The following is a 27,294-nucleotide window of genomic DNA, read 5'->3' on the forward strand; positions in this document are numbered from 1 at the left end:
TAAACAATTTAGCATGTTCTGTATTGTGATCATGATTCATGACAGACCTGGCTGAAATCAGTAGCTTCTAAATATTTATTTTCACACAGTCTTCTTCCACTTAGTTCCTTCCCACAGCCCTAAGCTACAAGTTACAGCTTGTAGCCGTATAAGTAACCCTGCAGTTGTTTTTGTTTTTGTTTGGTGTGTGTGTGTTTAGTACTGGGGATTGAACTCCTCAAGAGCATTCTGCCTCTGAGCTATACTCCAGCCCTACTTTTATTTCCAGGCTGGCTGTGAGCCTGCAATCCCAAGTGCTAGGATTACAGGCATGTGCCATCACACGTGGCTGGCCGTGGAAATTTAAAACTTCCTGGTACCTCTGTTCCTTAAAGAAACTCAAAAGTGCATAGAATGCAGTAACATTGTTCTTTCCTTAAGTTATTTCTTTGTGAAACACTCTTCATTCCATATCTGATTACAGAGCACTATTAAAGCAGGAACAGGTTAGAAATATTGTGTGTGATTTTTCTTAATATGTAATTTCACATATCAGCCAGATGTGATGGCGCACACTTGTAATCCCAGTACTTGGGACACTGAGACAGGAAGATCATAGGTTTGAGGACAGCTTCAACAAGTAGTAAGACTCTCATCAACCTAGCAAGACCCTGTTTCAAAATAAAAATAAAAAAGGGCTGGGTGTGTAGATCAGAGGTAGAATGCCCCTGGGTTCCATCCCCAGCAGCACCTATCCCACTGAGTATATTCTGTGGGAAAGCAGCCATGAAATGACAGGCCTTCTTCTGGTCATTTAGCCAGTATTCTCCCTCACTGTTCCTGGCATTTGTGCAGTAATATTTTAAGCTGTATCATCTATTCCTACTCACAGTAGGAATAGACAGGCACACAGTGCATTAGGACCATACAAAAAAGAATCAGGTGGCTTAGATTTGTTTTAAAAAGGGAGGAGCAATATAAGCTAGATCATGTTTCAGCAGTCTTGACAGTTATACCTATCAAAGTATGTGATAGGGAAGGATGTGTGTCAGAAGGAAATGTGTAAACATCAGTGCATGTGACTGGAAGAGTGCAAAAGAGAAGTAAAAAATAATTATTTATGGTAGGAAATCACAAAGGAATAGAAAAAAAAAACTATTTGACTCAACAGACTGATCTCATAACCTACTAATATAAAGAACCAAGGACCCACAAGATCAAAATCACTTTATTTGGCTTTGGAGTGCAGTATTTTTATAGCTAATTTGCTTTATATATATTAATCTAGTTTATATTAATTTGTAGCAATTTGGGCATTCTAGACCACAAATAGGAAAGGGGGCTTCTGAAGCATTTTCTGAGTTAATTGCATTTTTTAAAAATACCTATAAGATTATCCAATAAGGCAAAAAAATGTTTTGCTATAATTTTACTAAATATATTTGTAAAAAAAAAAATCATACTATGTAGACTGAATTAAATTGACAGTCTTTTGAAGGGTTTTTTTTTTTTTTTTTTTTTTTTGGTTTTGATTTTTTAACCAAATAATGGAATCATCAGTTTTGCAATCCCAAGACAGTTACTTTATCTAAGTTTAGTAACACTTTGTTTCACTCAGTAACCAGAAAGAAATTAACCTCAAATATTCATCTTTAGAAATTAAAACAGCATTGTGGGTCTTCTGAATAGTGAATGCTTTTCAAAACTATACACATCCAACATGCAGTTGATACAACTTTTTTTTTTTTCTTGCAGTACTGGGAATGGAACCCAGAGGCATTCTACCTCTGAGTTATACCCCCAGCCCTATTTTTTATTTTTTTTATTTTGAAACAAGGTCTCACTGAGTTGCTAAAGTAGTTGATGCTGGCCTAGAACCATGATTCTCCTGTCTCAGCCTCCCAAATGCTGGGATTACAAGTGTACCACCATGTCCGGCTTAGAACATTCTTCTTAATGCTACTGTATTTTTTTTTTTCTTGCCCTTTACTCTTCTGCTGAAACTTGAGCAGAGACTACTACCTCTGTACTGTGAGGCATTTTAGTAGTAGAGGGGAAGTTGTATTAAATGGAAGTTAAGTTTCTGAGCAGAATGTGAAAATTGTAATTCACTCAAGGAACTGGATTGCACCTGTTAGGGGATCAGTAAATAATTTAACTGTTTTTTCAGTTTTATTTCATGTACCAATAGGTTCTTTACCTCCTTACTGTCTCCTTGCACTTTTATGTCCAGTCTTCCAGAAGACTTAGTATATGGTAGAAGTCAATGGAAGGCCCACTGTGAACATAATGTTTGTAACTGGTGAAGTGAGAGTCAGCTGTGCTCTTGTTTGCTAGTGTATGCCCTGGTTTTTATCTTTCATTAATGGACACAAAAGATCTCCACTTCACTATGCTGCTGCCAACTGCAATTACCAGTGCCTGTTTGCTCTTGTGGGATCGGGAGCAAGTGTGAATGACCTTGATGAAAGAGGCTGCACACCACTGCACTATGCAGCTACATCAGACACAGACGGCAAGTGAGTACCATGTGGCTGAGTGTGGGGATTCTTATTTTTGTAAACTGGCATCTTCGTGTGGAGGGCTGTTTATATTGCAAATTTCTATTTTTTTTTTTATTCTTTTGTTACCAGTTACCTTTTCCTGAGTTTTTTGTTTGAAAATTAAGTTTATTCATAATTATTCCTAAGTCATAGTTATTACTACCTTGTCTATTACCTAGCAACTTGTCTACTGACTGGTCTGGTGAAAGAAATGTAAAGGCCCCTTCCTGTCTACCCTGCCAAAAGAATACCTTAATATCAGTTCCATTTTTCCCCCCATGTGAAAAGAAGAAAGGAAGAATAGTTAGTGTCAATGTAGAGATTAGAGTACAAGCTTCCTTCAGAGGTAGAAACTTCCAGTGTGCAAGAAAGTCTTAAAAATTGGCATCCAAAAAGGTAGTGACTAGGCTGGATGTGGTGGCGCATGCTTATAATCCCAGCATTTGGGAGGCGGAGATCAGAGGATCGGAGTTCATGGACAGCCTCAGCTACTTAGTTACGCCCATCACAACTCAGTGAGACCCTGTTTCAAACATAAAAAGGACTAAAAAATAGGGCTGGAGTGTAGCTTGGAGGTACAATGCCCCTGGGTTCCATCCCCAGACCCGCAAAAAAAAAAAAAAAAAAAATGACAATAAGTAAATTTAGTTGGCCAGTGAATAAGGAAAAAATGAGTGATACATAAACTATAAGTAATATTCCGTTATCAAACCCAGTTATGTATATGATCTTTTAATTTGAAATCTAGTTTCTTTTGGCTAAAGTAACAGTATTTATTAGAATTACAGCAAATTATGGTCTCAGGTTGTAGCTAAATGGTAGAGTGCTTGACTATATGCATAAGGCCCTAGGTTTAATCCCCAGCACCACAAAAAATAAGTAAAATTATAAGAAATTATGAAACTTACAGTGCCTTTTAAAATTACTTTTCTCATTTTAATAGCACTGAAATGAAGTATCTCTCATGAGAAGGCCTTTGTCATTTCTTTCATACTTTTTTTTTATACCTCTCAGTTCTCTAATTTTTAAATCATTTGAATTCTGATCTTGGATTCTTGTGGAGTTTTTTAATTTTGTTTACATCCTTTCTTGAGCCTACTGATTGAGAAATTAATACTCACTCTTTGTTCTAGATAGGCAATAATATTACCAATATTGTATGCTTACTACCACTAAAAGTTTAATTCTGTCATTGTTTGAGTGGAGTAGGTGATGCCATGAATAGTGGCTATTTTAAGAATAACCTTCAGGTATATTAAACCTTCTGATAGACTTTGGAGCTATCCACTTTGAAGGAAAAAGTTTCTATTTCATTGGCGTTTTTATACTTCATTCAGTGTCATTTAAATGACAAATTTTTATAGTAAAGGTAGATGTACATGTAATTTTTGCATTAATCAAGTATAAGAAATATTGTCCATTTTTAATTTGTCTCTTTTTATCATTGGTTAAAATGCAGGATTTAGAATTTTCAGTATGTTGTTACTGTATATAGGTGCCTGGAATACTTATTAAGAAATGATGCAAATCCAGGGATCCGGGATAAGCAAGGATACAATGCAGTTCATTATTCTGCTGCTTATGGTCATCGTCTGTGTCTTCAGCTGGTAAGGTTCCTGAATTCTTACAAAAGGACTAATGTGAGTTTATGGTCTAGTAATACAGTGAAGATGAGAATAAATGGTTCAATAAACAAATTTTATTTTCCTTTTTGACATTATCAGAATTTATATCTCTCTTAAATTGATACTCATTTTCTTTTCAAAAAGCAAGAAAAAGAATAAAATTAAATCTCTAGTGAGTGTCCAGGCACAGTGATAAAAAAAAAAAGTCCCAGCTACTTGGGAGCCTGAAGCAGGAGGGTCACTTGAGCCTGGGAATTCAGGTTCAGCCTGGCAGCATAGCAGGATTTCCATCTGAAAAATAACATCTCTGGAAAGGGCTACCTAAATCCTGGGACTACTGTTGCCCCACATGTGTGTCTATCACATTGACTTCTTCTGTCTCTTTATGTAAATGTGTCCCATAAGTTTCTTTTTTCTTTTCTTCTCTCTCTCTCTCTCTCTCTCTCTCTCTCTCTCTCTCTCTCTCTCTCTCTCTCTCTCTCTCTCTTTTGGCAGTACTAGAGATTGAACCTATGGGCATTCTACCTCCAAACTACACCCCCAGCTCTATTTCTTATTCTTATTTTAAAACAGGGTCTCACTAAGTAACTGAGGCTGGCTGGGAACCTGTGATCCTCCTGTCTCAGCCTCCCAAGTACTAGGATTACAAGTGTGCACCACCACACTTGGCTTCCCATAAGTTTCTAAAAAACCATAACCATGTAAGAAACAGAAATACTTGTGGGAGAGGGATTTCCCCATACACTTAAGGAATTCTAAAAAGTTCTTTTATTTCATAGTACCACCGAAAAAGGCTACTCTGCAAAAGAAGTTTTTATTTCAACTACTTTCTGAACCATTCACTCCATTTTTCCAAACCAGAAAAAAAGTAAAGGACAAGTTAAAATATACTACTATATAACAGATTCTTCAGGTTAAAGTTCTTTTTGAACCCAAGAGTATTCTATCCCTGAGCCCCCAGCCCTTCTTTTTTTTTTTTTTTTTTTTTTTTTTGGTGGTGGTGGTGGTACTTGGGTTCCTGGAAGCCCTTCTACCTCCAGGCTATACTCCCAGACCTATTTTTACATTTTTATTTGGAAACAGGGTCTCCTAAGCCAGCATGCGCAGCTGGCTTCGAACCTGCCCGATCCTCCTCTCTCTGCCTCCCAAGCGCGGGGATTACAAGCGTGCGCCACCACGCCCGGCTTATTTTTTATTTTGAAACAAGGTACTACTAAGTGGTTGAACCTGGCCTCAAACCTGCAATCCTCCTGTCTCAGCCTCCCAAGTAGTGGGATTACAGGCATGTGCCACCGCGCTCAGTTTAGATTTAACACTATAAATTACATTAAGCTTTTTTTTACCTTCAAGAGGTGATAAAATTCAAGGAAAGTAGGAAAAAAAGAAAAAAGATAAACACTTCGTGTTACATTTGGACTACTGCTACAAAAATAACATTTTCTTAGCTTATGAATCTTCAAAGCAAAACTTCATAGCTTATGAAATTATGCTTATAGGTTTGTAGTCTATTAATTGTATAATTGCTTATTTAAAAGATTTTTAAGAGGCAAAAGAAACATGGGTTTAGAGCAGAAGTTGACAATGCCCTGTGCAAGCAGAGACAATATATGTGATATAAACTTTCTAAATGTTTTTGTTTTTAACCTTTCTTTCAGATTGCAAGTGAAACTCCTTTAGATGTTGTAAGTATTCGTTTCCTTCTATCATTTTAAATATTGTATTTATTTTTCTACTCATTTGAAGTGAAGCTGAAGATGTCCCTGAGAACAAAGATAGTGACAGATAGTATGTATGTAAAGGGAGAAAGCACTTAGTCTGTGGTCCCTACTATGGTTTTTGATGATCCTCTTTTATAAATTTGCTGAATTACTCATTTATTCATTATACTTTGAAATGGACTTGAGTTGGGGGATGAGAGGAATAACTGTTATATGTAAACGCATAATTTCTGGACTCTTCATAATGAATGCCTCTTTTTCAGTTAATGGAAACCTCGGGGACAGACATGCTGAGTGATTCGGATAACAGAGCAACAATAAGCCCTTTACACTTGGCTGTGAGTACTGCCTTCCCAGCCAACTGATGGCAGGTTTAGTAAAGCACCCAGTATCTATTAGTACCCTGAGCTTTTGTATGCATCGTAGTTACCATGCAGTTAAAACTTTTCAAGGAACTTTTTTTAAAAAACGGGTCTGAGGATAAAACCCAAGGGCATTCAACCTCCGAGCTACACCCCCAGCCCTATTTTTTTCTTTATTTTGAAACAGGGTCTCACTAAGTAGCTGAGGCTGGCCGCGAACTGCGATGCTCCAGTCTCAGCCTCCTGAATGCTGGGATTACAAGCGTGTGCCACCACTCTCGGCTTCAGGGAACTTTTTTAATCCAGACAGTTCTTTAATTCATTATCTTCTTTTTAATGCTTTTGCTTTGTTTTTTAAAACTGTGGTCCTTGGGCTTCTCTTAAGGCCTACTCTGTGGCCTTTTATTTTCAAATGTGCTGCCCTGGTGAAAGGACTTCTGACTTGATCAGCACATATTGTACACAGATAAATTCTATGGTATTTCTAATGTTTTTTACTTTGTGATCTTGGATGCTAACTAGTTGTGTGTTCAGTGCTACCTAAGTTACTCATGATATAGAACTTGGCTACATGATCTATAATGTCCTTTCCACTTTAAGATTCCTCTGAATTTTTCCTTTCAATATCCATCACTAAGAGGTTAAGATCCAGTAATCTTTTAAATCAAATATGGGAATAAAGTCCCTTTGGAAATTTGAAGTAGAACCCAATTTTCTATACTGAAAGAATTTCTATACTCTTTGTATACTGAAATAATTTATTTTTTAAGCAAAGCATGTTGCAGTGGTTGTGAAGGGAGAAACAGGAAGCCAGTACACTGTTAATCGCTGTTCATAAGACTGTTAATATAGTAAAATGTTTTTAAGGGTATCTATACCTAATTTAGTGGGGATCACTTAAATTCAATGATCCATTTGTTTCTTTTCACAAGGACTGTTGTTTTTCTTAATAACCTCTTTGCATATGTTCTAATACTGCAACACACTGACTTTCCACTGTCTTTCTGCCTCTTTTTCCACATAGTATTTCTTACGAGGTTTAAATAAGAACACGTGCCCAAGTTGTCTGCTTCTTTATTCTTTGAGTTTTCAGAAGCAGTATCACCTTTATCAGACTTAAATAGTAAGTCTGAAAAGGCAGAGGAGATAGCCATTTTACTATGTGTAACAAGAAATGACTAGGAAGCTGCCCTGGCTGCTTTGGCAATTCTAACAGCATCATTATTCTTACAACAAAATAATAGCACTATCATGTTTTTCTTCTCCACCTCCTCCTCTTCCTTCTTCTTCTTCCTTCCCAGGAGCTATACCCCAGCCCTATTTTGTTTTTTATTTTGAAACAAGGTCTCACTAAATTGCTATGGTTGGCTATGAAACTTTCATCCTCATCCTTTGACATCAGCCTCCCAAGTACTGGGATTATAGGCATGTACCTCCACCCAACTAATGATGTTATTTCTTAGAAATTAGCATTTTTGTGCTCCTTTTCAAATCTGTCCCCCAATTTGCAGTTTAACAATGAATAGTGGGATATCAGTCTGTGTGTTTGTGTCTCTTTATGTCTTTGTGTCTGTCTTTTTTTTTTTTTTTTTTTTTTTTTTTTTGGCGGGTTCAGGGATGGAACCCAGGGGCATTTGACCTCGGGGCTACACCCTCTACCCTATTTTCTACTCTTTATTTTGAAACAGGATCTCACTAAGTTGTGGAGGACCTCACTAAGTAGCTGAGGCTGTCCATGAACCGCGATCCTCCCATCTCAGCCTCCCAAATGCTGGGATTACAAGCGTGCGCCACCAAGCCCGGCTTCTGTCTATCTCATTTCATATAGTATTTGTTTGTGGGGGCTGTCAGTTTTTTGTGATGGTTTAAAAAAGTATAATAAGCCGGGTGTGGTGGCGCACTCTTGTAATCCCCGCACTTGGGAGGCAGATACAGGAGGATCGCGCAGGTTCGAAGCCAGCCTAGCTGGCTTAAGAGACCCTGTTTCCAAATAAAAATATAAAAAATAGGTGTCTGGGAGTGTAGCCCGTAGGTAGAAGGGTTTCCTGGAACACCAGTACCACCAAAAAAAAAAAAAAAATTTAAGTATAACATAAATTGTATCTTCTTAACTATTATTATGCAGTTCAATAGTGTTAAGTATATTTACATTGTAATGCAACCAATCTCCAGGACTTTTTTGTTTTGCAAAACTGAAACACTATACTCATTAAAGAGTAGCTCCCTTTATTTCTCTCCCTCTAGCTGTTGGCTATGATTTTTTTTTTTTTTTTTTTTTTGTGGGTCTGTGGATGGAACCCAGAGGCATTTGACCTCCAAACTACACCCCCTGCCCTATTTTTTATTATTACTTTGAAACAGGGTCTCACTGAATTGCAAAGGTCCTCACTAAGTAGCTGAGGCTGTCTGCTGCAAACAAAATTCTGGGATTCCAAGCATGTGCCGCCACGCCTGGCTGATTTCACTAATTTAAATGCCCCATTTAAGTATAGTCACAATTTTAAGTGTGGTCACACCATATTTACCTTTTGTGACTGACTCATTGTGGGAGCTGTCCATTTTTTGTGGTGATTTAAAAAAGTATAACATAAAATATATCTTCTTAACTATTATTATACAGTTCAATAGTGTTAAGTATGTTTACATTGTAATGAAACCAGTCTGTCTTATGTACTGTCTTCAAGGTTTATGTACTATCTTCCAGGTTCATCCCTGTTGAATTGTGTGTCCGAAATTTTTATATTTTTAAACCTGAGCAATATCGCATTATATGTACATTTTGCTTATACGTTGTTGTATCAATGAACATTTAGGTTACTTCCATCCCTTGGCTCTCTGAATAAATGCTGCTGTAACATCAATATGCTTGATTGTGTTTTTAAACTGAAGTGGGAACGATTTTATAACATACTAATTAGGCTCGCTGAAATGTGATTATATTACCACTTTTGCATTTATATCTAACTCTAAGAGGTTTTCAGAAGTTGGTTGAACTAATTTTTCATTCTCAGCTCTCCCACTCAGGACAAATTTGTGCAGTGGAAACGCTTGGCCTGAGGCATAAACCGGTCTTGATTCCTAACTTTGCTTGTTCTAGATGTACAGGCTCCTTCCCTCAGTCCTGCAAAAGGACATGGTGAGGGGAAGGCTTTTGTGGCGAAGCATCGTGGCTCTTAGTTGTCCTTATTTTCTCTATATATACTGTCTTCTGCATGGTCGGTGGGCTTCCTCAAGTTCATTCTCTCAGTAGCGTAATTTCATTGATCTGGTAGTAATGAAAAGGAACTGGATGTGATCTTAGAACGGTAGACTTCTGTGCGCTCTTTAATCTTTGAGGTACTCAATCATATAGATAGTCAAGCTTTTTACAGAGAAGCATCAAAGAAATTACTGAGGCCCAGAAAAACTTTATATCATGCTGGTACTTTCTTTCTGGGTGTGTGTGTGTGTGTGTGTTGCTGGGGATTGAACCCAGGGGCATTCTACCTCTAAGCTACACCCCCAGCCCAATTTTTTATTCTTTATTTTTGGAACAGGGTATCACTAAATTGCAGAGTGGCTGAGACTGGCCATGAACCCTGATCTTCCTGTCTCAGCCTTCCAAGTACTGGGATTATAAACATGTACCACCATTATAAGCATTCACCGGCTTGCTGGTACTTTCTAACATTTTCCATAGGAAATGGCCTTATAGCCCTTGAAGTTTATTATTGCTTTATGTCCTGCTCAGCATCCAGTTCAGTATAAATAATATATGTTCAACTGACATGTTGGTTTTTTAAGTTAATTATCTAAAAAACTCCCTTATTATACTGTATAAAGAAGGAACTTCAGCTGGGCATGGTAGCACATGCTTGTAATCCCAGCATTTGGTAGGCTGAGACATGCAGTTCGTGGGCAGCCTCAGCTACTTAGCAAGGCCCTTCACAACTCAGACCCTGTTTCAAGAAATAAAAAGACTGAAAAATAGGACTGGGGGTGTAGCGCGGAGGTATAATGTCCCTGGGTTTCATCCCCAGTACCACAAAAAATAAAAGAAGGGGCTTCAGTTTGACAAATATTCAAATCTTACTGTTGTATGTAGTTGGAATCATGGCAGAGTACCTGTTCTCTAATCCGTATATTTAAAACATATATGATTAATTTTCTGAATTTTCAATACAGAAGTTTGTATCATCTCACATAATAATATGAAGGCACGTTTATATACTTTATATTTCCTAAAGTGTATGGTGGGAGGGTTGGGGTACATCTCAGTGGTAGAATACTTTTCTAACTTGTGCAAGGTCCTAGGTTCATTTTAAATTTGTTTATTTTTTTATTTCTAGGCTTATCATGGTCATCATCAAGCACTGGAAGTACTGGTGCAGTCTTTGTTAGATCTTGATGTGAGAAATAGCAGTGGAAGAACACCCTTAGATCTTGCAGCATTCAAGGGCCATGTCGAATGTGTAGATGTGCTCATTAATCAGGGAGCCTCGATTTTAGTAAAAGATTATGTTTTGAAGCGAACACCTATACATGCAGCAGGTATGCCAAGAACTATGTTTGATATATTTACCACTTTCCACCTATGTTCTTTTTCAAGTTTCTGGTGTAGAGTAACATTCAGGTCACTATCTTAACAGTTTTTCTTATAAATGGTCAAATAATTTTATTCTCAGGGGCAAACCAACAGCAAGACTGCAATCATTTTTAAAAATCATTACCTGAGGCTGGGCCTGGTGGTCCACACTTGTAATCCCTGCATTTGGGAAGCTGAGACAGGATCACAGGTTTGCAGCCAGCCTCAGCAGCTTAGTGAGTCTCTCAGCAACTTATTGAGACCCTGTTTCCAAATAAAATATTAAAAATAGGTCTGGGGGGGGTATAGCCCAGAAGTAGAAGGCCCCCAGGTTCCATTCCCAGTACCACAAAGGAAAAAAATCATTATCTGCGCTAAGTGTGGTGGCACACATTTGTAATCCCAGTACTTAGGTGGCTGAGACAGGAGAATCGCAGTTTGAAAGCCAACCTTAGGATTTAGCAAGACCTTGTTTCCAAATAAAAAATAAAACAAGGGTGGTAATGTAGCCTTGTAGAATGCCTCTTGGTTCAGTCCTCAGTACCACTAAATAAAACAAAAACAACAAAAATATCTGTTTTAGAAATTGGTTTATGTAATAATTTAACTTCTGGAAAACTTTATCAAAAAACAGTACAGTATTTTTTACTATCGGATAGAAGTTCATTTAGACTGGTATGTGCTTTCATTTAACATTTGAGAAATATTTTACTAGTGTACTGCATTAAACATTTAGCCAGAGCCAAACATGGTATTGCATGCCTATAATCCCAGTACTTGAGAGGCTGAGACCAGAGGATCACAAGTTCTTGAGGGCAGTCTTAGCGAGTAGTGAGACTCTTACCAACCTAGTGAGACCTTTTTTCAAAATAAATAAAATAGGGCTGGAGGTGTAATTCAGAGATAGAATGCCCTTGAGATCAATCCCCAGTGCCACAAAAAAAAGCCAAACAAATTTATAGACTATCTTTATCTGCTTTATGTATAAACTACTCTTGCTTGTAATTTTATGATGTTGCAGACAAATGAAAAATGCAAGGATTTGTAACCAAGTTGTCGAAATGACTTGGTACAGCTTTGTATTACTAGAAAATGCAAATTTATAGCTCAAAATACAATTACTGTAAGGTGATATTTAAATAACCAAGAATATTGGGCGTGGTGGCGCATGCTTGTAATCCCCGCGCTTGGGAGGCTGAGACAGGAGGATCACACAGGTTCAAAGCCAGCCTCAGCTACTTAGTGAGGCTCTCAGCCACTTAGTGAGACCCTGTTTCCAAATAAAGTATAAAATAGGTCTGGGAGTGTAGCCCAGAAGTAGAAAGCCTCTGGGTTCCACCCCCAGTACCACCAAAAATGAATGAATGAATGAATGGCCAAGACTAGTACAAGTGAAGATATTTTTTTGCAAAGTATTTTTCTTATCCCTAGAAGGCTATCTTTACTCATTTTAGTCTGTATTTATAGAGCTCCTAAGAACACATTCACATATATGACTTGAATTTTATTTGTAATTCTTTTGAGTCTTATTATGGTATTGTTATTTATTACTAACCTAAGAGAGCTGCTAGCAGATTGTAACATGTATCTTGAAAGGGATTGGGAAGAGCAATTTGGAGCCACAGATCTTAACTATTAGAATTTAATATGTTGTCACAAAATACTGTAGATTTAGACACTTAGCTTCCTTTTACTAGTTTTTTCATACTTTTTCATCAGGACTAGTGAGATTCCTTTCTGCATTATTATGTATTTCATTAAACATCATGCTTTTTATACCTGAATAAAGACCTGAATTTTGTGGAAGATATAAATTACTTTGAAAACCTTCTATTTCTTTGGGGACATTTTGGGGATACAAGAGCACTGGAGATTGAACTGAGGGGCGCTGTACCACTGAGCTACACCACCTGTCCTTTTACTTTTTTATTTTGAAACAGTGTGTCGCTAAGTTGTCGCACACTGGCCTCAAACTGTGATCCTCTTATCTCCACCTCCCAAGTATTGGGATTACAAGCATATGACACCACGCCTACCTTTCTGGCGTATTTCTACTTGCCCATCTGTACATTGATGGTTCGTTTTTCTTTTATTGTATATTTAGTATTTGGAATTCTTTCCACTATACGTTAACAGAAGACCCAACTAAAAGTAGCTTAAGTGGCAGGGGTTTAGCTCTCACATAAAATAATCCAAAGACAAATACAGTTCCAGGGTTAGTTGATTACACAATGATGTCAGAGTTCAATTTCTCTGTTATTCTGTTGCCTTTGCATTTATGTTGCAGTATGATTGCTGCTTCCTATAGGATCACACCCAAAATCAGGAAAGGAGAGCTTTTCATTGTGATAAACAGTATTGCCAGGGCCAGGCATGGTGGTACATGCTTAGAATTCCAATACTTGGAAGGCAGAGAGGATTGGAGGTTTGAGGACAGCCTCAGAAAGTAGTAAAACTCATCAACTTAGTAAGATACTGTTTCAAAATAAAATTAAAAAAAAAATAGGGCTGGGGGTGTAGCTCAAAGGTAGAATGTCTCTGAGCTCAATCCCCAGTACCAAATAAATAAATAAATAAATAAGTAAGTAAGTAAGTAAATAAATAAATAAATAAATGTGTTGCCTAGAGACCGTCTAGGTTTCTCACCATCTCATTGGCCACCTTAACTTTCACTATCGAAGGAGACTGTGGTGGTTGACTTCACTTCATCCCTTGATTAGAAGCAGGTAAACTCTCTCTGACCTAAAGAGCCAAATACAGGAGCATTTTGTCAGCATGGCTGATGTCAAGGGATGGTGCTAGTTAGGCAGCTTGCCTGCTGTTATTTACCATGAGGAATCCATATCTATTCAGCTATAACGAAAAAAAAAAAAAAAAAACCAGTAGAAGAAACCTACTCTGTGTGTGTAGTTTTTCTTTTTGAATATTGAATTCAGTGAAATAACTTGAAAGTTATATTCTAAATGTGCTCTAAGATGGATGTTTTCTGTTACTGTTACATGTAATTACTGAAATCTCTAAATTTCACTTTACAGCAACAAATGGTCATTCAGAATGCTTACGGCTATTAATAGGAAATGCAGAACCACAGAATGCAGTAGATATTCAAGATGGAAATGGACAGTATGTTTCAATAATTTAAAACTATTATATTGCTTTAAAATTTAATTAAACTTAAATTTTTTAATTACTTTTAAAATGTTTGACTATTTATTATAGGTTGGCTCCTGTTTTATTAAGTCTGTCATAGTAAACATCAAATAGCTTTAAGTATGCCTAAAATTATATCACAAAAAGCACATTTAGAAAACAAGCCATCACATTGTTTACTTGTTATAGATGGTATGCCCTTTTAAGAGATAGCACTAAACATATTCCTGTTGCTTCTCAGGACACCTCTGATGCTGTCTGTTCTCAATGGGCACACTGACTGTGTATACTCACTACTGAACAAAGGAGCAAATGTAGATGCCAAAGATAAGTGGGGAAGGACAGCATTGCATAGAGGGGTAAGCCAAAATAGCTCAGTTGTTTTCCAAAAGCTTTTATGACCTTATAGTAGCGAGAGCCAAGCTAGGCTATGTTTATTTTTCTTAAATTTCTACCAAATAATCTTCACTATTAGTTTTTTTCCAGTGTCTTAAGGTTTTGAATGCTAATTTTGAACAGTTATAATTCGTAAACTATAATACAAAGAATAATATTATAAGAAAAATATTAATCTCTAAAACCTTGAGTAGAATTAATAGTATTTTGGCTTTTTTCTATTAACTATTTTCTTACACATTTTATCTTAACCTTTTCACGGTTGAAATGCTATTTTCATTTAATTACAAGTATCTCTAGTCTTGTTTTTCATACTACTTCTTTGTACTTTGAGAAAGTTGCTACATTAACTGAATGTTAAGCTAATTTTCAATAAAAATACTGAGTTAAAATAATCTTAATTGATAGATGGGGAGTGTGGACTTGAAATTTTTCAGTTAGCTGAAAGTTGACATATAGCGACTAGTATATTTGACTACACGCACATTGTTTTTCAGGCAGTTACAGGCCATGAAGAATGTGTAGATGCATTACTTCAACATGGTGCTAAGTGCTTACTACGGGATAGCAGGGGTCGGACACCTGTACACTTGTCGGCTGCCTGTGGACACATTGGTGTTCTCGGAGCCCTTTTGCAATCAGCAGCATCTGTGGATGCAAATCCAGCCATAGCAGACAATCATGGATATACAGCACTTCACTGGGCTTGCTACAATGGTTAAGTATACAGATAAATGCCTGCATTAACTGCTTATTATGTACTAACTATAATATATTCTGGTTTTATAAGGCATACTTAAAATGTAAGCTTAATAGGAAGCCTAGGAATAATCTACTATATAGTTACCGTTCATTCCTGTCCTTTATCATGCTGAAAAGCCAGGACAGTAGTTGTCAGAGGTGTTTGAAATAAACTATAACTTTTTTTTTTAAGTTTTTCTAAGGCTTTCAATATTTTGAATCTTTCTAATAGTTCCTCAATGTCTCTTTTAGTAGGCTTGTATTTTGGTTCTATTCTTTTACTTTATAAATGCCCTTATTAGGAAAGAAATGACCAAGGTAGGGAAACAATGAAAGCCATCACTTTCTAAACTGAAATCTGTGTGTGTTTCCTGAGTACACTGAAAGACCTTTATATCATCACCAGTATGTCTGTTCTGTATTTTGAAGTAATAAGGTCTTAGCACATCTTAAAATCTTTCATAGATTAACTCTGCTTCATGGTTTTAACAAATTTACTTTTAGTTCTCAAGAGGCTTATAGTCACAGTAATTCCTTTTATAGACAGATTCACAAAAGATCATTCAGAGAAGCAGAAAGCTAAAGGTATCAATGTTAAAATGGAGTTTGACTTATGAAATTGTCACTAAGATAATTTACATAGTGAAGCATGCTAAGATAGTAATTTTTTCCTTGTACAGACTGTGGATTTTTATCCCCTTAGAAAACACTTAGAACCATTAAGTATAGTATGAACATTGGTCCTAGCAAAGTTTGTGCTTAAGGCCCAGGGGTATTCTACCTCCAAGCTACATCCCCAGCCCTATTTTTTATTCTTTATTTTGAAACAGGGTCTCACTAAGTTGCAAAGGGACTAAGTAGCTGGGGTTGTCCAGAGCCACAACCCTCAGGTTCTGCCTCCCAAATGCTGGGATTATGCGCCACCATGCCTGGCAGTGATTTCTGAAGATAACCAAGGACTCCAAAGTCCCCTTTTGGTAGTCTGCACTCTACTCAGAAAGTGGTTCTCAGTTGAGTGTGTGCATGGCACACCTATAATCCCAGTATTTGGGAAGCTGAGACAGGAGAATCACAGGTTCAAAGTCAGTGTTAGCAAGTAGTGAGACTCTCATCAACCTAGGAAAACACTGTTTCAAAATAAATAATAGGGCTGAGTATAGCTCAGAAGTAGATTACCTCTGAGTTCAATCCCTACTAACATTAAAAAAATATATTGGGGCCGAGCATAGTGGTGTATGCTTGTAATCCCAGCATTTGGGAGGCTGAGACAGGAAGATTGTGGTTTGAGGATAGCCTCAGCTACTATTTAGTGAGGCCCTTTGCAACTCAGTGAGAACCTGTTTCCAAATAAAGAATAAAAAATAGGACTGAGGGTGTAGCTCAGAGTTAGAATGCCCCTGGGTTCCATCCCCAGTACCCCCACCCCCACACACACACACATGGCTCTCAAACCCTTTGATCAATCATATATGTGTGGCAGCTATTGATAATGTATTAGAAATAAGTCTCGGCCAGGCGTGGTGGCGCACACTTGATACCCAGCGCTTGGGAGGCTGAGACAGGAGGATCGCACAAGTTTGAAGCCAGCCTCAGCTACCTAGTGAGGCTCTCAGCAACTTAATGAGACCCCGTTTCCAAATAAAGTATAAAAAATAGATCTAGGAGTATAGCCCAGAGGTAGAAAAAGGCCCTGGGTTCCACCTTCAGTACCACAAAAAAAAATGGTCTCTTGAGCCAGGCAAGGTGGCACACACTTATAATTCCAGCATTTGGGAGACTGACACAGGAAGATCATGGTTTGCGGACAGACTCAGCTGTGAGGCCCTTAGCAACTCAGAAATTGTTTCAAAATAAAGAATAAAAAATAGGACTGGGTGTCACTTGGAGGTAGAATGCCCCTGGGTTCCATCCCCAGTACTGCAAAAAAAGGTCTCTTACATATTTAATATAAATGACATTTTCATGAACAGTGTTTTTGAGACTGCTATTTTTAGTGGGAAGAGTTGACAAATTATTTTAATGGCTAGTTGGATTTTTATTATCTGTATTAACAACTTTTTTAATTTAATTTTTATTTTTTTATAAGTGGAACATACTGAGACTGGTGTGCATTTACATTGTGCTTCATGCCCTTCTTCCTCCCTTTCCCGCCCCCCCAATAGAGAGTGTCCAGGTTAATCATGTTGTATTTATGCTATTACACATATTCGTATGTAGCTCTTCCATTGAACAGCCTCAGGTTTCTTCCTCTCCTATCCTTCCATTCAAGCTTTGCTGAGATTTCCCCTCCATCATCTGGAGTCCCTCTGGTATTACCACTACTCCCTCGCTTGAACATATTAGAGAAAACATATGTCCCTTCTCTTTCTGTGCTTGACTAATCTCAATGTTCTCTAGTTCCTTCCATCTTCTTGCAAATGCTATTATTTTGTTTTTCTTTATAGCTGAATATAATTCCATTGTGTGTGTATTTCCCATAATTTTGCAATCCATTCATCTGTTGATGGAGATCTAGGTTGGTTCCATATTTTGGCTATTACAAACTGTGCTGCTGTGAACATGGGTATGCATATGTTAACATAGTTCTCTGATTTCAACCCCTTTGGAAAGATACCCAGGAGTGGTATAGCCGGATCAAATGGTGGATCTATTCCCAGTTTTCTAAGGAATCTCCATACTGTTCTCCATAGTGGCTGAACTATTTTGCACTCCCACCAACAGTGTAAAAGAGTTCCTCTTTCCCCACATCCGCGCCAGCAATTGTTTGATTTCTTTGTTTGCCACTCTGATTGGGGTTAGATGGAATCTCAGCGTAGTTTTGATTTGCATCTCCCTGATGGCCAGTGATGAAGAACATCTCTTCATGTATCTATTGGCCATTTGTCTCTCTTCTTTTGTGAAATGTCTATTCATTTCAGTTGCCCATTTCTTGATTGGGTTGTTTGTTTTGCTAGTGTAGAGTCTTTTGAGCTCTTTGTATATTCTGGATATTAGCCCCCTATCAGAGTGGTGGCTGGTAAAGATCTTCTCCCATTCTGTAGGCTTCCTCTTTAGGTTCCTGATGGTTTCCCTTGATGAGAAGAAACTTTTTAGTGTGAAGAGATCCCACTTAATAATTCTTGCTTTAATTTCCTGTGCTTTGGAAGTCTTATTGAGAAAGTTACCCCCTGTACCTATATGTTGAAGTGTAGGTCCTCTGCCTTTCTCTAATAACTTCACAGTCTCTGGTCTAATTTCTAAGTCTTTGATCCATTTCGAGTTGATTCCTGTGCATGGTGAGAAGTAAGGATTCAGATCCAACGTTCTACAAATGGATAGCCAGTTCTCCCAGCTCCATTTGTTGAAAGGGCTGTCTTTTCTCCAGTGTTTGAGTTTGGCCCCTTTGTCAAAGATCAGTTGACTATAGATGTGTGGGTTTGTTTCTGTATCTTCTTTTCTGTTCCACTGGTCAGTCTGCCTATTGTTGTGCCAGTAATCTGTATTAAAAACTTTTTAATGTCATCCCAAGTTTCCCAGGTTGCATTTTTTAACTGCTGAAAACAACTCATTTTGTATATATTGGTGCATTATAGCCTCACATCGTAATTCAGTTCATGGTGATCCAGCGCTTGGTGAGCTTTCCACCCCTCCTTTCCCTTACATGATGCTGAGGTTGGTATTCTCACGTGCATGCATAGTGTCAGTGGAGATGTTTTCTTTTACGCTCCCCCTCACCTAGACCGCCTCCCTCACTCCATGGGGCTTCTCCTCCATTATCTAAAGTCCTCTTGCATCCCAGCTACTCCCTGGCTTCTTCCTATGAGAGAAGACACCCCACCCCCACTCTGAGAACCGTGTGCCAGGCGAGAGGATGGGAAGCTCTTAGACTAGCACTGGGCCTCTTGTCATTGCTGTGCCTTAGTAATGAAGAAACGTTCAGAGAAATGGCATTTTAAAATGTCTCCAGCTCAGCATTGTAAACCAGATCATTCTTTTTTGTGAGGGACGTACTGGGCATTTTAAGTTTTTAGCAGCATCCCTGGCTTCTACCCACTAGGTGCCTATAATACTTCGCACCCGCAGTTGTGATAAGCAAATGTCTCCTGATGAATGATTGTTCTACTTGGAACCATTAGATTAAAGATCCGACAAAAGGTGGAATACAACTCTTAAGTTTCCTAAAAATTTTGCTTTTATCCTGGTAGAAACAACTATAGGATAAATTTTTAATGTGAACTATTGTTTGAGGATGTTAGAATAATTAACAAATATAGTCTCATTTTGTTAGCCAAATGTTAAATCATGAAGAGACTGTAGGATCCAAATTTATTCTTAAAGCAAACAGATCCCAAATGATTCATAGAATTTTTTTTCTTCAGTACTGGGGATGGAACCAGGGGCATTCTACCTCTGAGCAACATCCCCAGCCCTATATTTTATTCTTCTATTTTTGAAACAGGGTCTCACTGAGCTGCAAAGGGCCTCACTAAGTAGCTGAGGTTGTCCATGAACCGCGATCCTCCCATCTCAGCCTCTTGCATGCTGGGATTACAAGCGTGCACCACCACACCCGCTATTCATAGAATTTTTAAAGAGCACTATTTCTCTTTTTTTTTACCCAAAGTAAAAAAAAAAAAAAAAATTATTTTACAGAGTGGTTGGTTTTGTAATACGTCAAAAACTGTAATATTATACTTATCAGTTCTCACTGTTTATCTCAAATCTGTGGTTGATGTTCTAAATAATTTACATTTAAACTAGCAATACAGATTTTACTTGCTAGACTTGTTATAATTAGAAATAAGTTTTACATACAGAAAATTTATAAGTATAGAACTTTTACTTCTCTTTTTATCCTTAGGATGTGCTTAAAAGATGCCTGAAAATTTTTCCTTTGGGTCTTTGTAATAAACATGTAAATACATATTTGAAATAAAGGTGAAAAGGCAATATTTCTTGCAGTTTGTTGTTATTTTTCATTTGAGAGTACTGGGGACTGAACCCAGGGTTGCTCTACCACTGAGCTATATCCCCTAGATTACAGGCATATGCCACCATAACCAGCAAGAAGCAGCAGTTCCTTGTTTTATTTTATTATTTTTTTTTTTGTTGGGGGAGGGTACTGGTGATAGAACCCAGAAGGATTCTACCTCTGGGCTACATCCCAGCCCTATTTTTTTTTTTTATTTTATTTTATTTTTTGAAACAGGGTCTCCCTAGGTTGGTGAGAGTCTCACTACTTGCTGAGGCTGTCCTCTAACCTGTGATCCTCCTGTCTCAGCCTCCCAAGTACAGAGATTACAAGCATGCAACACCACACCCAGCTAAATGTACTTTCTAGGGAAGGATGAAAGGAAGAGAAGGGTATATTTTATGAACATTGTTGATACGATCACAAAGATTTTTTTGAAACTAGCGATCACTTCAAAACCCATAAATAGAAAAATCATTTTATTTATGATATGCTGTGAATATTGTAAAACTCTTTGGAATGTTAAAGAATAAGGTTTCTATATATACAACTTTTTTAAGTAAAAAGCAAGTTGCAGAACAAAATATCTCATTTGCATTAAAAAAATAAAGTATGTGTTTACAGTCTAAAGTGGAACTGGGAGACCAAGACAGGGGCTTCTACTTTTTCCTTTCAGACACTTCTGTTTATTTGCCAATATCTTTTTTGAATTTTAATATCTGGCTCTCATTTATCTATTTAGGACATGAAACTTGTGTAGAACTTCTTTTAGAACAGGAAGTTTTCCAGAAAATAGAAGGAAATGCTTTCAGTCCATTGCATTGTGCTGTGTAAGTAAAGCCAAAATGAATCAGATCTAAGAGTTGTAAGACATCGCCATTGCTGTGAGAGTGATCATCCTTTTTTACCTTGCTCAGGATAAATGACAATGAAGGTGCTGCTGAGATGTTAATTGATACATTAGGTGCCAGCATTGTGAACTCTACAGATTCAAAAGGAAGGTAAGACTTCAGCTATGTAGTGTGTGTAATATGTATGTATGTATGTATGTATGTATATATACAGTTTTAATTTCATTAGGAGAACAATTTTAACTACTAAACAAATGAGTGAGAACCTCTAATTAAAAGTTAAATCTTAGCCGGGCGTGGTGGCGCACGCTTGTAATCCCTGTGCTTGGGGGCTGAGACAGGAGGATCGCGCAGGTTCAAAGACAGATGGCTTAAGAGACCCTGTTTCCAAATAAAATATAAAATAGGTCTGGGAGTGTAGCCCAGAGGTAGAAGGCCCCTGGATTCCATCCCCAGTACCACCAAATATATATATATATTATATTTATAAGTATATATTGTTCTAAAATCCTAAATTTTTTTGCACTATACAGTGCTTTTGTACTTAAGGTTTTTCTTTCTGTTTTTAAAATGTAAAGATTTTCCCCAGTTTTAAGAAGCAGGTTTTACCCAGAGATGGTCTTTAACAAAGTCAGCAGTTTTCTAGACAGGAATATAGGCTAAAGAAACAGTCCAGCACTTCTAGCAGGTAGTTGTTTTGAGGCCAGGATTTACTTCTTTCAAATTTTCTTAAATGACATAATGTTATTTTAGCAATTTTATAATTGATCCTTCTTTTAAACTAGTTCAAGTATAATTAAAGTCTTATATTATTGAAAGTACATATTTCTCTGGCAGAAATTAGTAAGCTTCATTTAACTTGTTTGTATCCTGGTAATAACTAATATATAAACCCTTGAAATTGCTTGTAATAAATGAGGAATCATTTTTCCAGTGTATGTAGCCTTCAGATTTAGTCATGTGTCTCCATCTTTGTGTTGCAGATCTCCTCTCCATGCGGCGGCCTTCACAGACCATGTGGAGTGTTTACAGCTGCTGCTCAGCCACAATGCTCAAGTCAACGCTCTAGACTCCTCTGGGAAGACACCCCTCATGATGGCTGCAGAAAACGGACAAACAAACACAGTTGGTAAAGCAACTGTTGGGCAGTGTTTCCCTCTCCATATATATTATGAGATATTTGGTTTCTGTGGTACTGAGGATGGAATCAGCCTTTCTACCTCTGAGTTACATCCCCAGCCAATTTTATTCTTTTATTTTGAAATAGGATCTCACTAAGTTGCTGAGGCTGGCCTTGAACCTGAGATCCTCCTGTCTCAGCCGTCCAAATCTTGGTATTTCAAGCGTGTGCCACCACGCCTGGCTCTTCTACATATACATTTTTTCTTGGTATAACTTAGATCCCAAGCCTGACTTCCACTACCTCAGTACTCCTGAGATGTAAAAGCTTTTACCTGTTTGGAATCCAGATTTTCATGTAGGGATGCAGTGTTTTAATTTGCCTTTATTGATTGAAGAAGACTTCAGCAAGGCAGTGGAACACAGTGGAGCCAGGCAGGTGGCACACACCTGTAAACCCAGTGGTTGGGAGGCTGAGACAAGAGGATCACAAGTTCAAGGCCAGCATGGTAACGTGGTGAGACCCTATTCCAAAATAAAAATATTGATAGTAATAAAGAACTGAGGGTATTGCTCAGTGTTAGAGTGCCTCTGGGTTCAATCCCTTATACGACAAAAAAAATAATAAGTAACATTGTAGTTAAGAACACTGGCTGTGAAGTCAAATTGCCTGAAAAGGGAGTCCTAGGTCTAGCAAAGTGACCATGTCAGTAAGTCAAGAACATAAAGCAGTATTTGAGATTTAGTAAGGACTTGCAAAATTTTAATGGCTGTTGTTAGTACACATGATTTATACAAGAATATAATTGTTACATACAGTACGTTCATAAACATAAAAATTAATGTACTTCCCTTCCAGAGATGCTGGTTAGCAGTGCTAGTGCAGATCTGACTTTACAGGATAACAGTAAAAACACCGCCCTCCACTTGGCTTGCGGCAAGGTATGTTCACATTTTAAGGACCTATTTTCGTTGTTAGTATCAGCAGTGGCATTAATATTTTTTCATTTCACTAAGATGAATATAGTTAGGAACCAAACCTCTCTAATGATGATGGCCATCAGGTTTCTTGAAAAATAAAATAATTGGCTTAATTACATTTTAGAACACAAGCCTGAACACAGTTACCACCTTTGTTTACTTTTTAATTCTTGTTTTCTTCCTTACTCCCCATTCCTAACATATGTTTGGAAAAATATTTAAGGAATTAACCAGGAAATTTCATGACATGTATAGAGTGCTGTACCTTTGTATGGACTAGGAACTATAAATGGACTATGAGAGTATACATTTATTATTAATGATATCTAAGTTTTTAAGAGTTATTTACCACAATTTTAGGGTCATGAAACTAGTGCCTTGTTAATACTGGAAAAGATAACAGATAGAAACCTCATCAATGCAACCAACGCAGCCTTGCAAACGTGAGTACTTTCAGTATCTGGTATAAAATGTATTGTCTTTAAAATTATTAAGAATGACAAATGCATATTTTAGCAAATGACTAATTGAATATGCCTCATTAGTCACAAAAACAATTAAAAAGTAAAGTGGGTTTTTTTTTTTTTTTTTGGTACTGGGGATTGAACCCTGGGGCATTCTACCTCTGAGCTACACGCCCAACCCTATATTTTTTTTATTCTTTATTTTGAAACAGGGTCTCACTAAGTTGCTGAGAACCTCACTGAGTTGTTGAGGCTGGCCACAAACCTGCAGTCCTCCTTGTCTCAGCCTCCTGAGTACTGGGATTACAAGCATGTGCCGCCACAGCCTGTTATAAAGAATATTTTTTACAACTTAAAAATTTGTTCCTGAAATCATTGCAATTAAAAAGCCGATCAGTAAAAAAGCTTTTTGAACTGAAGCCTTGTTAAAACATTGATGGTAATGTGTTTTCTGCATCCCATTGCCCATGTAATTTTCTGAAGGAAAGTCATACTTTTTTGTGTATTTTGGGGAAATCAACTATAAAAATGATATTTGATACTAGCAACAAATGAGGTAAGGAACTTTATATGTAAACCCATAGAGCTAAAGAAGTTTCAGAAATAATCAAGTATAATCATATGAGCAGCAAGCCTTCAGGTTGACTGATGAGAGTTCTTAGATATGTGTCTCCTCTTATCTTCTAGTTTTCATTGCTATTCTACTTCAAGACTTGGTAGAGGAAAAAAACTTAGAATGCTGGTTCACATTTTAGGGTCAGTCAAATCCCTTGTGGATCCAAAAATTAGTCATTGGGCCTATAAGCAGTTTTTAAAATCTATTAGTATTTGTGCTGCTGCAGTTTGTTTTTTTTATATATACTCTGTTTTATAAGTTTGCCAATATTGTGTCTTAAAACAACTTAAAAGTTCAGTTTTATAAGTTAAGTCCTTTTAACATTGAGTCTTAGAAGGTAATAAAGTGCTTGATTAAGGTGGGATCTGATAACGGGGCCCATGGGTAAACTTCTACACATTGAAGAAGTGTGACAATACAGAAATTCTGCGGCCCCCACCCCCATCTTCAATGCTATTAGGACAGTTTCTCAAGTTTGGGTCTTTAGGTCATCACAGCTTGGCAGAAATGTTCTTTGACAGCCGTGTGTGTGTGTGTGTGTGTGTGTGTGTGTGTGTGTACGCGCATACTGCTCATACACATGTACAATTTTTTTCCCCAGACCTCTGCATGTTGCTGCCCGAAATGGGCTAACAATGGTAGTTCAAGAACTTTTGGGGAAAGGAGCAAGTGTACTTGCAGTAGATGAAAACGGTAAGTCGTTTCTAGGTTCCCTTCTCTTAACCTGTATGTTGCTTAGAAGCTTTTATCTCTTGTTTTGCTTTGCTTTTCTGTACTAGGAATTGAACCCAGGGCCTGTGCGTGCTAGTCAAGGATTCTACCACTGAGCTACCTCCCCAACCTTTTTTTTTCTTTAAGATAGGGTTTTGAAATTTTACACAGGTTGGCCTCAAACTTTGAATCCTCCTGCCTCGGCCCTCCCACATAGCTCTAATTACTGATGTGTGCCACCATGCCCAGGTAAACTTTTCTCTTTTATGGTCCATATTTGAAATAAACTTGATTTTTTTTTTTAATTGGGCAAAGAGCTAAAATAAATATTGGGTTTTTCTTTTTGGCAAAAGAAGAAAGGGAGCCAGGCTGAGGCAGGGGGATCACAGGTTCAAGGCCAGTCTCAGCAACTTAGGGAGACCCTGATTCAATATAAAGTAAGGCTGGCAGTGTAGTTTAGGGGTAGGATGCCCCTATGTTCAATCCCCAATAACACAAAAAAATAAAGAAAGCATGGCACAGGTGTGGTGGCAAACGCTTGTAAGGATCACAGGTTCGAGGACAGCCTCAGCAAGTGATGAGACTCTCATCAATCAATTCAAAATAAAAATAAAATAGGACTGGGGATCTAGTCAGGGTTAAAATGCCTCCCTCCCCCCCCCCCCTCCAGTTCAGTTCCCAGTACCACAAAACAAAAATAAAACAGAGCTGGACATGGTGGGGCACACTTGTAATCCCCTCACTTGGGAGGCTGAGGCAGGAGGATCGCACAGGTTAAAAGGCAGCCTCAGCTACTTAGCAAGGCTCTCAGCAACTTAGTGAGACCCTGTTTCCAAATAATGTATTTAAAAAAAAAAAAAAAAGATCTGGGAGTATAGCCTGGAGGTAGAAAAACCCCTGGGCTCCACCCCTAGTACCACAAAAATAAAACATGCATGTCCTGCGCTACCCCTTCCAGTCTTGGTCATGTCCTGCGCCACCCCTTCCAATCTTGCAGGGTAATCATTAGCTGTTCCCTATAACCCTTGACAAAATGGAAATATTACGGGGGGATTATATTTTATTTATCAGGACTAATAGAGTATGAATAAATGTGAAGAACTGAAAATAGCCAAATGCCTAGGAGTTAAAATATATGAACAAGATATAATCACATACTGTATAACAATGAAAATAAAACTGACTACAGTTACATACAGCACATATGTTAAGCAGAAGAAGCCAGACAGAAAATAATACGTACTATATGATTCCATTTCTTTTTTGTGGTACTAAGGTTGGAACCCAAGGGCATTCTACCTCCAATTGATACCCCCAGCCCTATTTTTTATCTTTATTTTGAAGCAGGGTCTCACTGAGTTGCAGAGGGCCTCACTAAGTAGCTGAGGCCGTCCGTGAACCCGGATCCTCCTGTCTCAGCCTCCCGAATGCTGGGACTACAAGCGTGTGCCACCACACCCAGCTGTAATTCCATTTCTATTAGGTACAAAAGTCAAAACTAATGTTTATGACCATAACCAACAAGGAAACCATTAAGACTTGAGAAGATCAGGATAGTGCTTACCATTGTGGAAGAGGGAAAAGATTGTGATTAGGAGATATGGGTATGCTGGGTAATTTTCTTGACTTGGATGGTGGTTACATGAATGTTTTATGATAAATCATGCTACTACTTAAAAATAAATATGGCAGTTGGATGTGGTGACATACACCAGCAATCCCAGTACTTGGGAGGCTAAGCCAGGAGAATTGCCGGTTTGAGGCCAGCCTCAGCAAATAGTGAGACTCTCAACAACCTAGCGAGAGTCCATTTTAAAATAAAAATAAAATAGGGCTGGGAGTGTAGCTCAAAGGTACAGTGAACCTGGGTTCAATCCCCAGTACCAAAAAAATAAAAATAAAAATTTGTTGCAAGCAAGATAATTAAAAGACCTCCTAAAGTTGAAGGTCTTTAGGCTGATGTACATTTAGTGAGGTAAGTTTCAAGATGCGAACTGTTTGTTTTTCATCTTTAATTCTAGGCTACACCCCAGCTTTGGCCTGTGCTCCCAATAAGGATGTGGCTGATTGCCTGGCTCTCATTTTAGCCACCATGATGCCTGTCTCATCAAGTAGCCCTCTATCCTCCCTGGCGTTCAGTGCCATTAACCGTTGTACCAACACCTCAAAAACAGTCAGCTTCGAAACCTTGCCTATCACGAGGAACGAACCCAGCTCCTACTGCAGTTTCAACAGTGTTGGCGGGGAGCAGGAGTACTTATACACGGACGTTGACGAGCTCAATGACTCCGACTCTGAGACCTACTGAGGGCCGGGCCGAGGACTGAGGACGGAGTGACGCGGCAGCCGCAAACCCACACGCCAGCTCAACCTGAGGGAGAGCGCACCGTGAGCACATGTGAGAATCTCAGCAGCAGGAGGATTTTAAAGGCATGTTTTGCAAAAGGAACTTCTAGGATCTTGAAATAGACTTGACCAGAGGAAAACACCTGATGTCAGATGGCTTTGTGGAACTGGCCAATT

The 27,294-nt window shown here is 38.0% G+C and overlaps 1 protein-coding gene across 6 annotated transcripts in view; it reads left to right on the plus strand.

Moving 5' to 3' along the window:
- ANKRD28 (ankyrin repeat domain 28) overlaps positions 1-27,079 on the plus strand; it is a gene marked incomplete at both ends in the record, with an annotated part of 164,050 nt that extends 136,971 nt beyond the window's left edge. For 5 of the 6 annotated variants that reach the window (XM_080715265.1, XM_080715266.1, XM_080715263.1 and 2 more), the window contains 15 exons: positions 2,358-2,498; positions 4,018-4,129; positions 5,803-5,829; positions 6,129-6,203; positions 10,556-10,757; positions 13,827-13,914; positions 14,183-14,300; positions 14,835-15,054; positions 20,772-20,859; positions 20,947-21,030; positions 21,864-22,009; positions 22,859-22,941; positions 23,341-23,423; positions 24,662-24,753; positions 26,793-27,079. In XM_080715265.1, coding sequence (XP_080571391.1) covers positions 2,358-2,498; positions 4,018-4,129; positions 5,803-5,829; positions 6,129-6,203; positions 10,556-10,757; positions 13,827-13,914; positions 14,183-14,300; positions 14,835-15,054; positions 20,772-20,859; positions 20,947-21,030; positions 21,864-22,009; positions 22,859-22,941; positions 23,341-23,423; positions 24,662-24,753; positions 26,793-27,079 — 1,846 coding nt within the window. Of the gene's footprint in view, positions 1-2,357; positions 2,499-4,017; positions 4,130-5,802; positions 5,830-6,128; positions 6,204-10,555; positions 10,758-13,826; positions 13,915-14,182; positions 14,301-14,834; positions 15,055-20,771; positions 20,860-20,946; positions 21,031-21,863; positions 22,010-22,858; positions 22,942-23,340; positions 23,424-24,661; positions 24,787-26,792 lie in introns of all 6 variants that reach the window. The other variant, XM_080715262.1, reaches the window with a different exon arrangement.
- Positions 27,080-27,294: the final 215 nt, after the last annotated feature.

Source organism: Muscardinus avellanarius, assembly GCF_963383645.1.
Source record: "Muscardinus avellanarius genome assembly, chromosome: 18".
Taxonomy (NCBI): domain Eukaryota; kingdom Metazoa; phylum Chordata; class Mammalia; order Rodentia; family Gliridae; genus Muscardinus; species Muscardinus avellanarius.